General features: G+C 39.4%; 1 protein-coding gene across 2 annotated transcripts in view; it reads left to right on the top strand.

The window, feature by feature from the left end:
• The window catches only part of PACRG (PARK2 co-regulated), a 605305-nt gene that overhangs the window by 356126 nt on the left and 233934 nt on the right, over positions 1–15245 (top strand). For both annotated transcript variants that reach the window (XM_011999645.1, XM_011999644.1), the window contains exon 4: positions 14419–14568. In XM_011999645.1, coding sequence (XP_011855035.1) covers positions 14419–14568 — 150 coding nt within the window. The remainder of the gene's footprint in view (positions 1–14418; positions 14569–15245) is intronic.

Here is a 15245-nt window from a genome sequence, read left to right as displayed (position 1 = left end):
ATGGTTAGAAATAGTACAGCCTAGTATTTGCTAGCAAAACAGGGTGACTATAGTTGAAAACGATTTAATCATTCATTTCTAAATAACTAAAAGAGCATAATTGGATTATTAGTAACGCAAAGAATAAATGCTGGAAGTGATGAATACCTCATTTACCCTGATGTGATTATTACACATTGCAGGTCTGTAACAAAATACATATTGTAACCCATAAATATATGCACCTACTATGTACCTACAAAAAATAAAAGCAAAAATAAATTAAAATACATACAGAAAACACCATACAATTAAAGGAACCAAAAACCAAATGTTGATTGGTTCCTTGAAATTACTAATAACATTGATAAATATTTGGCAAACTTAGAATAAAAAAATGAATTAGCCAGATGTGGTGATGCTGCCTGTAGTCCCAGCTACTACAGTGGGAGGCTGAAGTGGGAGGATCGCATGAGCCCAGGAGTTCAATGTTACAGTGAGCTATGATTGGGCACTGCACTCCAACCTGGGTCACAGAGTGAGACCCTGTCTCAAAAAGTATATATATAAATAAATTTAAAATGAGAGAAGACAGAAATAACCAATATCAGAAATAAAAAAAGGAAATGTCACACAAATCCTACAGACATTCAAAACATTATGATAGGATATTAAGAACAACTCATCCCTAAAACTTTGAATTTTTCATGAAATGATCAAGGTGGAAAATATAACTTACCAAAACTGACACCGAAAAATAGAAAATAAGTTAAAATACAAACACTAATATAACAAAAGAAGAAATTAAGTCAGTAATTAAAATCCCCCACACAACAATAACTCAAGGCTCTCATAGCTTCTTCACTGGTTAGTTGTACCAAATGGCTACAGAAAAAAATAATTATCATTTTGTACAAATTTTTCCAGACAATAAAACTGGAGAATACACACTACTTCAACTCATTTCATAAAGCTAGCATAACCTTGATACCAATATTCATGGATATTATAAGAAAGGAAACTTCCAGGACAATCTCACTCACGAACATCAATGAAAATTTGTTAAACAATATAACAAATAGAATCCATCAATACATAAAAAATGATAATACCTCATGACAAAGTTGGTTTTATTTCAGGAGTATAAGACTGGCTTAACACTAGAAAAATCAATCAAGCGAACTTACAACATTAATGAATTAAAAAATGATTAATAAATGGTGAAAAAACATTTGATAACATTTAACATTCATTCATGTTTTTAAAACAAACTGAGAATAGAAAGGAATTCCCTTAATCTGATACAGGGAATTTTATCAATCAGAATAAACTAGGTTACACTTCAATAACAACCAATCCCAAAAATCTTAGGGACTTAAAACAATAAATTACTTAAAACATTAAAAATATAGATTTCTGACCTGTGCAACCTGTCTGTTGCAGGTTAGCAGCAAAGTTCTGTTAATTGTCATTGCTTAGGGACCCAGCCTGATAGTTGTTACTGGTTCAGTACCACAGGAAACAAGAGCTCAGAAGGTCCACCCTGGAAGGGGCACATATCACTTCTACTCACTATTCATTGGCCAGACATAGTCTAGGGCCCACCCCAGCCTTAACAGGGCCACAATGTGCAATCCTGTAAGGGCATTATGAATACATTTTAGAGCCCCTGGATTCTGTTATGTTCCTCTGAAGAGTGTTGATTCTAATTCTGGCAGACAATTAATCGGACACAGACTGCAAACCTTGTCTCCCCTCTGGTGGACAACAGCTGAAGTTCTTTCATTTTCAGTTTTTTCATCTTCCAGCTTTTGCTCACCATCTGGGATGACTGGGAATCTCCCCATGTGTGTAATTCTTAGAGGTCAGCTAAGGCAGAGCTTACCTGCTTACACCCTCTGCAAGGCCCTCCCATCCAAGATCCCCGCTTTCAATTTTCTACCTGCTCTTCCAGCCCAGAACTCTCTCTCCAAGTCAGTTTACCTGCTTTCTGCTGCCCCAGGCCATACACCTTAGCTCTTAGGGAAAAAGCTTTCAACTCACAAACCTTATCAAGTGCACTTCCAAATTTCAAGGGCAGACTCCCCTCCATAGTTGGCCTACTTGAAATTCTTTGGCATGACTTTGAAGGATTCCCACTGTCTGGCTGAAAATTATGTTTTTGACTTTATTTCTTACTATTTCCCTTCATACACCCTGCGCTCTAGCCAAACCGACCGTGTAGTAGAACTTGCCTTGCACTTTTCTAATTCTGTGTCTTTGCTCACTTTTCAGAATGCCCATTCTCACATCCCCAGATGCCTAAACATTAAGTGACCTTCGAAGCCCAGCTCCAATATGAATTGTTCTGTAACGCCACTTCTGATTCTCCTCTCTACTCCCTACCCTCAACTCCCATCCTATCTCCAGTCTGCCTTCCCTCCCCAACATAACTTTATAGCTCCTCTCTTATGTCACTTAGAACATAATGTTAGAAATTAATATATCCCCACAGCATCTAATGTCCTGGCTAGTACACAAGAGATGCATCAAAATATTTGCAAGATTAATATAATAAGGTACATAACTGCTGTCTATACTGAAATCTGTATAGGTGCCATAATCAAAAGTATGAAGTGGCCATTTGGGCCTGCCACTGTACTATATATTCTGTAAAAACTGTCGTGTAAGACTCTCTCATATGAAACAACAAATGAAGGGTATAATGATATAGTGCTTTCCATTTATCAGAAGAATTATTTAAGTGGTGAGAGTACGTTTCTGTTGATTCATCTACATTCCCTCATGTGATTCTATTATGAGCAGCAACATACTTTTGTGAAATGGCCTACTGGGAGGAGAGGTGACCCTGGTTGCAAAGAATTATGGAAATATCACTGATTTACAAATTGACGGACCATAACACGGTGGCTTCATTAGGAGAGCTCTAACAAGGTGAGCTCATCTGGCAGTAAAGGGCAGGCGTGCACAGACACAGTGGAAGAAACCTGAGCGAGAACATTTTACCAAGCAAAATACTCTGTTAAGGAACACCCAGTGGGGAAAAACACCACCAAGTAAGAATGAAATATGAGAATCCGTATCACAATACAAAAATTACTCTGAGACTTCTATTTACTAAGAAAGGAGCAAGTACACTTGCAATGCATTACCCTTTACTCATGATCTGAAAATTTTACTTATTTTGACATTTTCCAAGTAACTTATTCTGAATGTGATCATAATTATTTTAAAAGTAATGTTTTTTAGTTTTGGAAAAACAAGTCTAATCTGTTTAAAAAATATTGAAAAGAGGTGTCTGACTTAGGATTTTTTTGGCTACCAGATACAGAAAGAAAGTGGTTTCAAATTGTCTTAGACAGTAAAGTTCGCCTGGTCACTCGCCAGAGGAAGGAATCAACATCAGGCCTCGCCCTGTATGAACAGGGGAATGAGGAAGGGTGATCCAGCACCCACGATGGAGGCGGCAGAGATGGAGGGAATGGACAGCTTAGCTGTCCCTGCCAGCAAGGCACAGTACGTTAAAAGACAGAACCGGCTAAATGCATTTACTGTCCCTTTTCCACTCTCAAATAAATAAATGAACAAACCAATTCTATCACTCTTCTAGCGTAATGTGATGTTGAGGGGCAAAAGCTCTGAAGTCAGACTACCTAATCAAAATTCTGACTCTCCTGCATAACTGCTATCATACAAGTTAACTACCTGGAGACTCAGGGGCCTAACTTATAACATTGGGGCAATACAGCTGGGTGCGGTGGCTCACGCCTGTAATCCCAGCACTTTGGGGGGCCGAGGCGGGTGGATCGCCTGAGGTCAGAAGTTTGAAACCAGCCTGATCAACATGGTGAAACCCCGTCTCTACTAAAAATATACAAAAATTAGCCAGGCATAGTGGCGGGCGCCTGTAATCCCAGCTACTCGGGAGACTGAGGCAGGACAATCGCTTGAACCTGGGAGGCAGAGGTTGCAGTGAGCTGAGATCGAGCCACTGCGCTCCAGTCTGGGCAACAAGAGCGAAACTTTGTCTCAAAACAAAAAGTCGGGGGCGGATAATGACATCCAATTTATTGGGCTATTTCAGTGATTCAATGAGCTAATACATAAGGTTATAAATGTTATCATGTCATCGTTATCATTATCATCATCATTCTCTGCCTAAATTATGGCAACACTTTTTAGTCACCCGGGCTAGAGCCTCAGACTGAGAATCTTCACTTCTCCTTCCATGTGGGGGCTGAGCTGTAGTCAGAAATAGCACTACTGCAGGGCCCCCTTGCTCTTCAGAAGGTGCCATGGAACCCCACTCCATCACTATTAGTAGTGGCTTATTCCTTAAGCCACCAAAGCACAGGACACAGCAGGTGTCTCGACTGCCTGCTCAAAGTCCATGCTAGATTCTATGTTTGCTGTACAGCTTTGAACATTTCTCGCCAGCACACACGAAGTCTGCTGTACACCAGTATCCCATGCCTGTGGGTATGCCGGGAGGGTGAGGAGCCTAAGCATGCTGAGTGCAGACTGGATCCCAGCTTGCTACTAACCAGCTGTGTGGGCTCAGGCCACCTAATTCTTTTAACTGTCCCAGGGCATTAGAAAACTGATTGCCCAGGGACATTGTAAGGAGTAATGAGATTATACAAATAGAACATTTAGCATGGTGCCAAATCAAGGTGGCAATAAGAATACATTATTTTTATATCCTTGGTTTTCCTTCATGGTCATATCTCTGCAGACTTCTAAATTGGGGTCATCAAAAAAATTGATAGATTTGAATTCTATAACATTTATCCAAGTTACAGTAAAAACTTTAGATGGAAACTGGACTCAGCCAAATATAGATACATGAGGTATCCCACTCAGGGCTATTAGGCTGGTAGCAAATCATTAGTGCATATTACTTGGATACAATTGTTCACAGAGTTTAAAACAAAAAAAAGAAAGAAAGAAAGAAAAAGCCTAATTTTTCAACCATTCCTGTATCTTCCCTACAAGGAAAACCATAGAGGCCTTGCCAGATGCTTTGCTGATACAGTTTATTTATGATCTCCTTTATGAGGAAGCGTATTAGAATACGTGAGGTTAGCTTGGCTGGCCTTATTCCAGAGAGCTCACTCTGACTCCTGGTAACAACTACTATTTTCCTAGGAGCTCCCGAATCACCAGCTTAAATAATCAGTCCTAGAATCACACCAGTTATTGATGTCAGGTTTAGCAGTGTGTAGTTTTCAAACTCCTTCTTGGAAATTGGTCTGTTTGCCCATCTTGTATTTTGTGCACATCTCTTGTCTTCTTTTGTGAAGAGCCTGTGCGCATTGTATCTTCCTTTACACTCCACTACCTCTACTGTCTGAACCCTGTGGAAATGTAGACACCTTCTCTCAACCAGAAGAGATGTAGCAGTCATTCTTAGAAGTAGTGGTACATAATGCAGCATTGTCTTGGTTTTTACTCTGAAAATGGTGCTAACTCCTTCCTTTGGTCACCCTTTCAGTTTTCACCCCAATCTTTGCAGATGAACTGAGACAGCAATTTAGGTACAGAGGAGCAAGGTGCTCCAAAGACACAAACCTGCCCCTCCTCTGACAGTGCCATGGTGTTGATTGGTTTGCTCTCAGTTGCTGTGAGACGTGCTCATACGTGTGTAAGCAAGTGCAGGCCCAACCTGGGCAACAAGGCTAAAAAGGAGTATGTTGGATGACATGATGCTTCAGGTTTCATTCTCTGTGTCTGGAATATGAGGAGTCTCAAATAGATCATGCTAGGGACTGCGTGATGGAGACCATTTTGGTAACTGAATACTTTCATTTACTCAAACAAATAGCATTAATCATGTATCTACATTTAAAACAAAGTATGTCATGGAGAGAATGGCCAAACACTTTCACCAAATACTAAATTATATTCCACAGTCATGAAAGAATATATTTGGTCTATTGAAAAACTGAAAAAGAGTCAGCCACTTGTAATGGCAAAACTTTGATGGAAAATCTGAGTTTTGCATAAAGGTACTTAAATGGCATGCTATGGTATTTATATATTTTACATATTCCATATGTGTTGAGAGAAAAATCAATATTTTTTGTATGACATTTACTTCAAGTAGGAGAAACTTGAAAACAATGAATTAAAGAAAAAAAATGTAATCCTTATTATAGGCTTACTGCATGTCCATAATAGCTGATCTAAATCGATCATACTTTAATTGCCTAGGAATATGATAAATCAGGCTGTGTCATATTTACTTATATAGCAATTGAGCTCTGTTATGTAAGGAGAAAAATTTCTACCATTTTGAAATCTAAATTTGGTTTGAAAATATATTTTGAATTCATTCTACTCTATAAAATAGAAAATTATATGGTTAGCACTCCTGAACTAGCAAAATTTATATCCATTGTAACCTAATTCAACTAATGCTATAATGGGCCCAAAACATCAAATATTAAATATTTTAACTTCAGAAAAAATAATAAAATTCTATAAGATGCTATAATAGACAAATTCATAAAGACGAAAAGTAGATTATCAGGGACTAGAGCAGGGGCATGGGGAATCTTTGCTTAATGGCTACAGTGTTGTGGGTGATGACAAATTTTTGGAAAAAGATAATGGTGAGATTTGCACAACATTGTAAATGTAATTAATGCCACTACATTGTACACTTTAAAAAGGTTAAAAGGCATGGTGGCTCATGCCTGTAAATCCCAACACTTTAGAAGGCCAAGGAGGGCAGATCACTTGAACCCAGAAGTTCGAGACTAGCTTGGGCAACATAATGAGACCCGAGCTCTACAAATATTAAAAAATTAGCCAGGCGTGGTGGTGCGTGCCTGTAGTTCCAGCTGCTCAGGAGGCTGAGGTGACAGGATCACTTAAGCCCAGGTGGATTAGGCTACAGTGAGCTGTGATCACACCACTGCACTCCAGGTAGGGTGACAGAGTAAACCCTGTCTCAGAAAAAAAAAGTAGGGGGAGTAAATGCTGTATTTTGTGTTATGTATATTTTACCCACTAAATAAATAAGATTCTAAAATACATAAGAATGATAAGAAAAAACTAACATGCCTGCTCTCAGCACTATAATCCTATATTTTCTTTTAGAAATTCTAGCCTCTGTCACATGACCAAAAAAGGAGAGATAAATATTAGAAAGCAAACACAAATTTAACAATATTTTTGGTAATATCATTACATATAAAATCCAATTTAATTCACTCAAAAACAATTAGATCCAGTAAGGGAATTAAATAAGCCCGTTAACAAAGTAAGTATACAAAAGTCATATACTTTTATGTGTATATTATCAATAACCTTTAGAAAGAATGTTGGGATTAAATAATTTTACACAAATAACAACAAAATACAGAATTTCTTTGAGTATATCTAACAAAATTATGCAGGATCTATGTGAAAAAATATTGTAAAACATTTCCAGGGAACTTACAGACAAGAAAATTGAAGAGATATCATGTTCCTAATGGAAAGATTCAGTAGTAAAGATGGCAATTGTCTGCCAAATTATTCTCTAATTTTACCAAAGGGCCAAGCACATTTTCAATTTCACCTAATTATCTTAAAGTTTGTCTCAAAAAATAAAGGGTTAAAAATAATCAGGAGAATATTGAGAAAGAACAATGAGAAAGGGATTGAATTCTGATATATTAAAACACAAAGTTACAATCATGAAGAATAATATGTAATAACAAAAGAAAAGTATGCAGAGTATATTGATAATTTTTTAGAAAGCAGTTTTTAAAAGTGCTTATCTTTTAGTGGAACAAAATCTTGTGCCTACATATGCCTGCGGAAAAGATATTTCCTTCTGTTAGCATCTCAGTACACAAGTTTCTAGTATTTATTCGGTTTACATCCTATTTTATAAAATGAAGTCAGAGTGCAAATATGCTTTATAATCTTCTTCTTTACTCACGTGTATCTTAAACATTTTCCTATTTGAAGCTATTTTTTCTATCGGATGACTAATAATTTTATAATTTTTCATTGTGCGGATATACTATAGTTTACTTAAACAATTCATTGTTCTTGGAACATTTAGATTGTTTCTGATTATCGATAATACTGGACTTAGCATTCTTTCCTACAATGCTTTGGGCACATTTGCCTAAATCCTTGGACTAACAACCCGGAAGTGAAACTGCTGGGTTAGCGGTTGTATGCATTTGTATGGCTTTTAGGTTTATTACCAAACTGCTCTGTAGAAAGGTTGGAATCGTTTACAACATGGTGTCTATGAGGGCACCTCTTTCCTCAAACCTGTTTCCACACTGACAGTGTTAAATTTTCAACAACTTTGTGTTCACATGATCTTAAAAATTACAGTCGTGTTTTGTTAAATTACCAATCAAGTTTGTGAAAGGAAAAATATCTTGGGCCCCCAAAATCACTCAGGAAAAGTCGAGCTGGAAACCGCTTAGGGCAAACCTGCCTCCCATTCTATCAAAGTCACCCCTCTGCTCACTGAGATAGATGCAGATCGGATTTGCCTCCTTCGGAGAGGCTAATCTGAAGCTTCGTGTCTCACCTCTCTGTGACCTGGAAGCTCCCTCCGCGCTTCCGCTTTCAGTCTTCCTGCTTTTGCTTTCAATTGTCCCACGTTTCCAGACCGAACCAATGTGCTTCTTACATATATTGATTGATGTCTCATGTCTCCCTAAAATGTATAAAACCAAGCTGTGTCCCGACCACCTTGGCACATGTCGTCAGGACGTCCTGAGGCTGTGTCACGGGCGCGTCCTCAGCCTTGGCAAAATAAACTTCCTAAATCCACTGAGACTTGTCTCAAATTTTCTGGGTTTCACAAGTTGAACATTCTAGAATAGTAAATGTTCATTTTTATGTATTAATTTGTGCATTGTCTGTTTATGTGCCTTGCCCATTTTTTTATTGGAAGATTCAATCCTCTATTGGGTTGTGATAGCCGTTTGTATATTAAGGCTGTTAACATTTAAAGCATATGTCAAAAATATTTTTTAGAATTTTGTTTGCTTTTGCCTTTTGTTGGGTGTTTCTGGTTTTAAAAGAAGAAGCAGAAATGTTTCCTTTTTTCCTGATACCACAGTAGCAAGTGATATCTAATAGTAGAAAAAGTCCTCACTTTGCCAAAAAATCATAAAATAGTGGATTTTATGCCTGAGAAAATTATACATGTAGCATATACCCATTTAAAATAAATAACTTTTACCACCATTGACTTTAAATTATTTTTTCCTTATTCTTCAGCAATTTCTCGATATCTGAAGCCTCTATCTTGTTTATTATACTTAAAGCCAGTAGGCAGTACAATAGAAATCCAATTTTCTGAATAGAAAGGTTCCATTTGTTGATCTATAATGTCAGTAGACTCCTCACGTTAGAACCTTTTCAAAACCTTAAATCTTGAGTTCAAAGTCCTCACTTATGTCTTGACAATAGCTTTCAGGCCCATCAACACAAGAATAAACACATCTCTTCTCTTTCAAGCTACAAAATCATATTCTCTTTATACCTGTTAGCATACTTTTTCAAAGGAAAAGAACTTTGTTTCCAAAAAAAAAAATCTTTTTACTTTAATTCCACTGTGACAGTAAGAACAAAAAGACTTCCGACTGCATGGTGTATCTTAATTCTCTGAGAATGAAGAAGAGAAATAGAGGAACTGAAGAGAAAGTGGGCAGTGTAAGAAATCCCTGTTGGATGAAGTTAAGAGGCTTTTAAATAGTGCATATCCTGGCTTTGTTTCACAGCCACTGCAGAAGTTTTAGAGCCATTACCTGTCCATTTAGGAGGACTTAGAGCTCCATTTTAGATGCCATTACACGTAACAGTTCAGGCATTTTACTTCTTGGTCATTGTCAATCCAATAACGTTTATCACAGCCATGTTAATTCAGTTAGGGTTTCCTAATAGCTAATATCTAATCTATTTCCTAATAGTTAATATCATTATCCATTGTGAGAGAGATTATTAATGCATACCCAAATGATCAATTAGGCATAGATACAGACATAAACCTATTAAAAATTTAATGTTAGTGTTACTCATATATCTCATATATACATACGTGTGTGTGTGCATGTATATATACATAAATTTACTCCTTGATAGCAGTGTGTTCTACAGGGCAAAATTCTTCTCTCACATTAGCAGTAGATCAGCATACCCAGGCTGTTTTATTGCAACCTTCGTCGGGCACACACTGAAAGAACAACACTGGGATAAGCCAGCATCCAGTGACCACAACGGTCACCAAAACCTTTTCGGCAATTACCACATTCAGGTAGTTATTGCTTTGTTACCTTCTATAGGCTCTCCTACTTATGACTTCATAGTGTCAACAGAGCAGCTTTCTTGAAAACACAAAAACAAAACCTACAAAATGGAGTGAGGACTGTATGTGCTCAGTCATACATTTCTTTTAATATATACAAAAATGCAAACAACACACCCATGTGGTTCTGTTCTGTGTCTAATCTTTCCTCACTAAGCAGTTTATAAGACATTTAGCTAGATGTGGCTGAGTCCTTTTTAAGGAGTGGGATGGGAGGGAGAGATGAATAAAGAGAAAAGAAAGAAACCCAGGATCTCAAACATCTGATTCTGTTTGGTTGATAAGGCAAGGTGGGACCCAGGGATTCTTGAGCTTGGGAAAAGTCACTACAGCCTCACCCACCTTTCGTATGCACCTCCATACTCCTTCCCAGCACTTCCAAACGATCCCAAGAAAGACACACACCCAGTGACACATCCAGTCAGGGTATCTTTCTACTATCTCAGGTCTTCAATCCCCCAGGGGAATCTCATGCATCCAAGCTGGAGCAGCCCCTGCAGCGAAAGAACTCCTTCCTGGGAAGCTAGTCTCTAGCGTGCTGCTTCCTCTCCTGGAAACTCTTCCTGTAAATGACATCTCCTCAGCCCTGGGGTTTGTTCCTGCATCTGGGAGCCTTCCCTTAACCCTAGACTAGGCGAGGGACTTGACTGTCTGCTTAAACACCCTGTCCTTCTTATGTGTAATTGTCACATTTGTCATTCTTGTTTAATATCTTCTTCCATACGATTTTGTAAACCCCAAGAGGTTGGTACTGTCCTTACCTCATTCATTTCCGTCTTTCCAATTCCTAAAATAGTGATGGGTATGTAATACGTGCACTCTCAATAGACATTTGGTGAGGGAAGCCTCAGTGAGTTAACATAGGTGAAGTGCTCGGTTTAATTCCTGGCACATGTTGGTGCTCACTGCATATCAGCTACAGATGCTGTGAATCACGCACAGATGTGTGCAGTCCTGAAGCCTAAACCTGTTGAGCATCGTTGGTAGACTTTTTGAAAGAATGTCAACTGCCCCCAATCCTCAGAACATTTCTGCCCTCCCAGTTCTCCCGGTAACCTGAGCTTGTCAGTAAGTAAGGCTCACTAACCCCTGACAGTCTGAAAAGGCAAAACAGCTTTCAGATTGGATAAGACCAGATAGTCTCTACTGCTGACCGTGCAACATGCTACGTGCCTTCTTCCTCCTCACCTTCTCGTGGTGATCTGAAACCTTGTTCTTGAATATCTCATGACTCCAGCTCTTAGGCTAAACGATAGCATTCTAATTTTAGTTGTTTTTCAGCAGATATGTTTTGTCCTGCAGTGTGTCTAACTGCTGCTGTAATGAGCCATCGTGCTGCTGAGTTCTATGGTTATATTTAGGTTGGTTCCCTGAGTGAAGGCTGAGCCATCTCTTTTCATTACATTTGTGTTTACTTTCCAACTAAACAAGAACAGAGTCTGGACTGGACCAGAAGTTGTAGGGGGCTCTGAAGTGCTTTCATGCCACAAACCCTAGTTCGTTGCTAGGGGGGATGAATCTGACCACATTTTTTTAAAAAACTTCCAAGTGATTCCAGAGGAAATGGCTGTGAAACCGCTAAATGATACCTTATATTCTAGGACTTTTAACAGAGGATTCGGTTTAGTTCAAACTAGCCAGGCATAAAGGAAGCACTTAGGATAAGTTTGAACTAAACCAAATCCTCAGTTATAAGTCTTGGAAAATAAGGTATCATTTAGCGGTTTTGCAGCTATTTCCTCTGGAATCACTAGAAAATTTAAAAAAATAAAGTGGGGTCTGATTCATCCCTTTCAACAACAAACTAGGGGCTGTGGTATAAAAACACTTCAGAGCACCTCACAACTTCTGCAGCCAATGGAAGGGGGTAGGAGGCTCTGAGCTCTTTTAGCAGGTGGTGAGATGATCAGATATGCTCGAGGGAGGTTAACCCAGTAGTACCTTGAAAGACAGGTTGGGGAAGTGGAGAAAGACAGAAAGAAAAGAGATCTGTACAAGATCAGGCCAGTGCTCCAGTGAAGGGGTCCCAAGGATCAGAACCAGAGGAATGGCAGTAAGAATGGAGACCTAGAGGAGAGAAGGTGAGGATGGAGAGTGAGACCACAGAGAGAAGGTGAGGATGGAGACTGGGACCAAGGGAGAGGAGGTGAGGTTGGAGATCAGGACCTGGGGAGAGGAGGTGAGGCTGGAGACCAGGACTGGAGGAGAGAAGGTGAGGATGGAGACCAGGACCAGAGAAGAGGAGGTGAGGATGGAAACAGGGACCCGAAGAGAAATGATGAAAATGGATTCTGGGACTGGAGGAGAGAAGATAAGAATAAAGACCAGGATCAAAAGAGAGAAGGTGAAGATGGAAACCAGGACCAGAGGAAAGGAGGTAAGGATGGAGACCAGGACCAAAGGAGATTAGGTGAGGTTGGAGACCAGGACCAGAGGAGAGGTGGTGAAGATGAAGACCAGGACCAGAGGAGAGGAGGTGAGGATGGAGACAAGGACCAGGGGAGAGGAGGTGAGGATGGAGACTAGAACTGAAGCAGAGAAGGTGAGGATAGAGACTGGCACTGGAGGAGAGGAGGTGAGGATGGAGAGTGAGACCAGAGGAGAGGAGATGAGGATAGAGAGTGAGACCAGAGGAGAGGCAGTGAGGATGGAGACTGGCACTGGAGGAGAGGAGATGAGGATGGAGACTGGCACTGGAGGAAAGGAGGTGAGGATGGAGACCAGGACCAGAGGAGTGTTGGTGAGGATGGAGAGGGAGACACAAATTCAAGAGATACTGCAAAAGGAAAACCAGATGATTTGGTAACATGAGGAATACGAAGGAGGAGAAACAGGCTTTGACCTGGAGTGACTGGGAACAAGGTTTATCTTTACTAAATATGAGGAACACAGGGAAGAAAAGAAAGTTCAGGGAGGAAATTTAGTCTTTGGAGCAAACTGAATTTGAGGTGCTGGCAAGATCCAGGCTGATGGAAATGTGAGCTGGAGTTCAAGAACAATGTCAGGACTGCCTCAGAGATGTATTGACCAAAGCATCATTTCTTTTTATAGCCTGGGTCCTTTTGTCCCTTCCCAGTGGCATCTGCTTTAAGGTCATAGTCAATCTTTTTCACTAGAAGGTAGAACATCTTACAAATAAGAGCCCTTGACTTCTTCTTGGAGTCATCAGAGCCATCACATTTTATTAATTGCACTTTTGACCTTCTATAATAGATGTTTTATCTGGCTCTTCTACTTAAACCATGGTACTTTTAGCCATCTCAGAAAGTGCATAACAGGCTCCCATGATTGAAGAAACTGGGGCCAAGAAAGTGCCAGGAAGTTGGCCAAGCTCACACAGCCAGTTGTCAGCATCCTGATTCCTGACCCCCTGTACTTTCCACTGGGGCAAATGGTGCCTTTCAGACCCTACCTGGTGGCATCTCTTGCTCTGTCTCTGTAGTACAGCTTGTTACTTTGCACTCAGAACTGTTTCTTTAAAACTGTCATATTCCTGTGGTCTCTTGTAGCTTATGTGTTGATTCCTTCTAACTGAACTTTAAAACGTTTTGCTTTTCTTTCCTACTTTCTTGAGGGCCTAAATATAGTCACTTTATGTTCACTTCTACCAAGAACATTCTCGGTGTTTGTAACCAGCCTATAGTTTTGAACACCATGCCCAACCCTCCTTCCCAAATAAATGTTTGTTCCACGTTAATGGTTTTAAGAATGGTGTGGATTGTTGCATGAAAGAGATTGTTGCATGAAAATGTATCCGTTGTCAACCCGCATAGGTTCCTTTAACTCCAGCGACACTAAGTGATTTTTTGTCTTTCATACTACTTATCCAACTCAGGGCCCGGGCCTCTTCTACGAGGGGAAAATGAACTGCATTCCTAGGGCTGGTGAGAAATCAGTGCAGGTGGAAGAATAAACAGTAATCAGACAAGATTCCATTTAAAACATCAGGGTTGCAATGTGTCATCCAAAGTTGTAATAATAAAGTCTCATTGGTCCCCAGTAGAGTGCAGTTTAATTAAATGCAACCACAAGACAACTTTGCCTTAACCTTGTAGAATTGAAGCTTTCTATTAAAATCTTTTCTGCTTGGTCCTTCTTTCACCGTATAGATGCCTTGAATCTCCGAAACCGACAGGTCATCTGTGTCACTCTCAAGGTCCTCCAGCATCTGGTTGTCTCAGCTGAGATGGTGGGCAAGGCCTTGGTGCCTTATTACCGTCAAATCCTCCCCGTCCTGAACATCTTTAAGAATATGAATGGTGAGTGAGCCCACGAGTCAAAATGTCTTTTAAGCCAAAGAAAAAGGGAGTGGTTTGTAGTAGAGTTACTTAGCAACACGTTTAGGATTTATTATTGCATATAAACTACGATCCATTTGGAGATCTAAATAGCATATTCCCACCCCTTCTCCAGCTACTCCCTAGGGAAACAGTAAAATTAGCAATTTCATTTATTACTCCTCACGTACAGCTTCCTTACTCAGTACAGAAGCGCTGAAGCCGTTCTATAAGCTTCCAGTAATTAAATTGTGAAGTTTTTTAATGGTCTTTTGAATACATTAGTAGGTTTTGAGTTTGTTCTTTTTCTTGATAGTGATTCTACCTTTACATACTTCCTGTTACAATTTCAGTCAGTTTTTTTCCATTGGTTTAAGATGAATTTTTAAGCACTGTTATTAAAACCCGGTAAATGGTTTTGATGATTCATTTGTTTTTTGTATGATTCTATAAGCTTTGGAAAACACAGATGAATTCAGATGGTTCTATTTTACCCTAACAAAGATATTAGCAAGTTTTTGGTGACCCTTGGCAGGCAGCGGATGTACATCTATTCATTAAGAGTATGATTTCCTAATTTTCTTTGTTGTTGTTAATTTTGAAGTTCCATGCTTCTCACATGCATGGTATAAGTCAACATTGAACTTATTTCCTAACAG

This window comes from Mandrillus leucophaeus, unplaced genomic scaffold (genome assembly GCF_000951045.1).
Source record: "Mandrillus leucophaeus isolate KB7577 unplaced genomic scaffold, Mleu.le_1.0 Scaffold6, whole genome shotgun sequence".
Taxonomy (NCBI): domain Eukaryota; kingdom Metazoa; phylum Chordata; class Mammalia; order Primates; family Cercopithecidae; genus Mandrillus; species Mandrillus leucophaeus.
The sequence above is the reverse complement of the archived record's forward strand: the minus strand, read 5'-3'. Positions and strand labels throughout refer to the sequence as shown.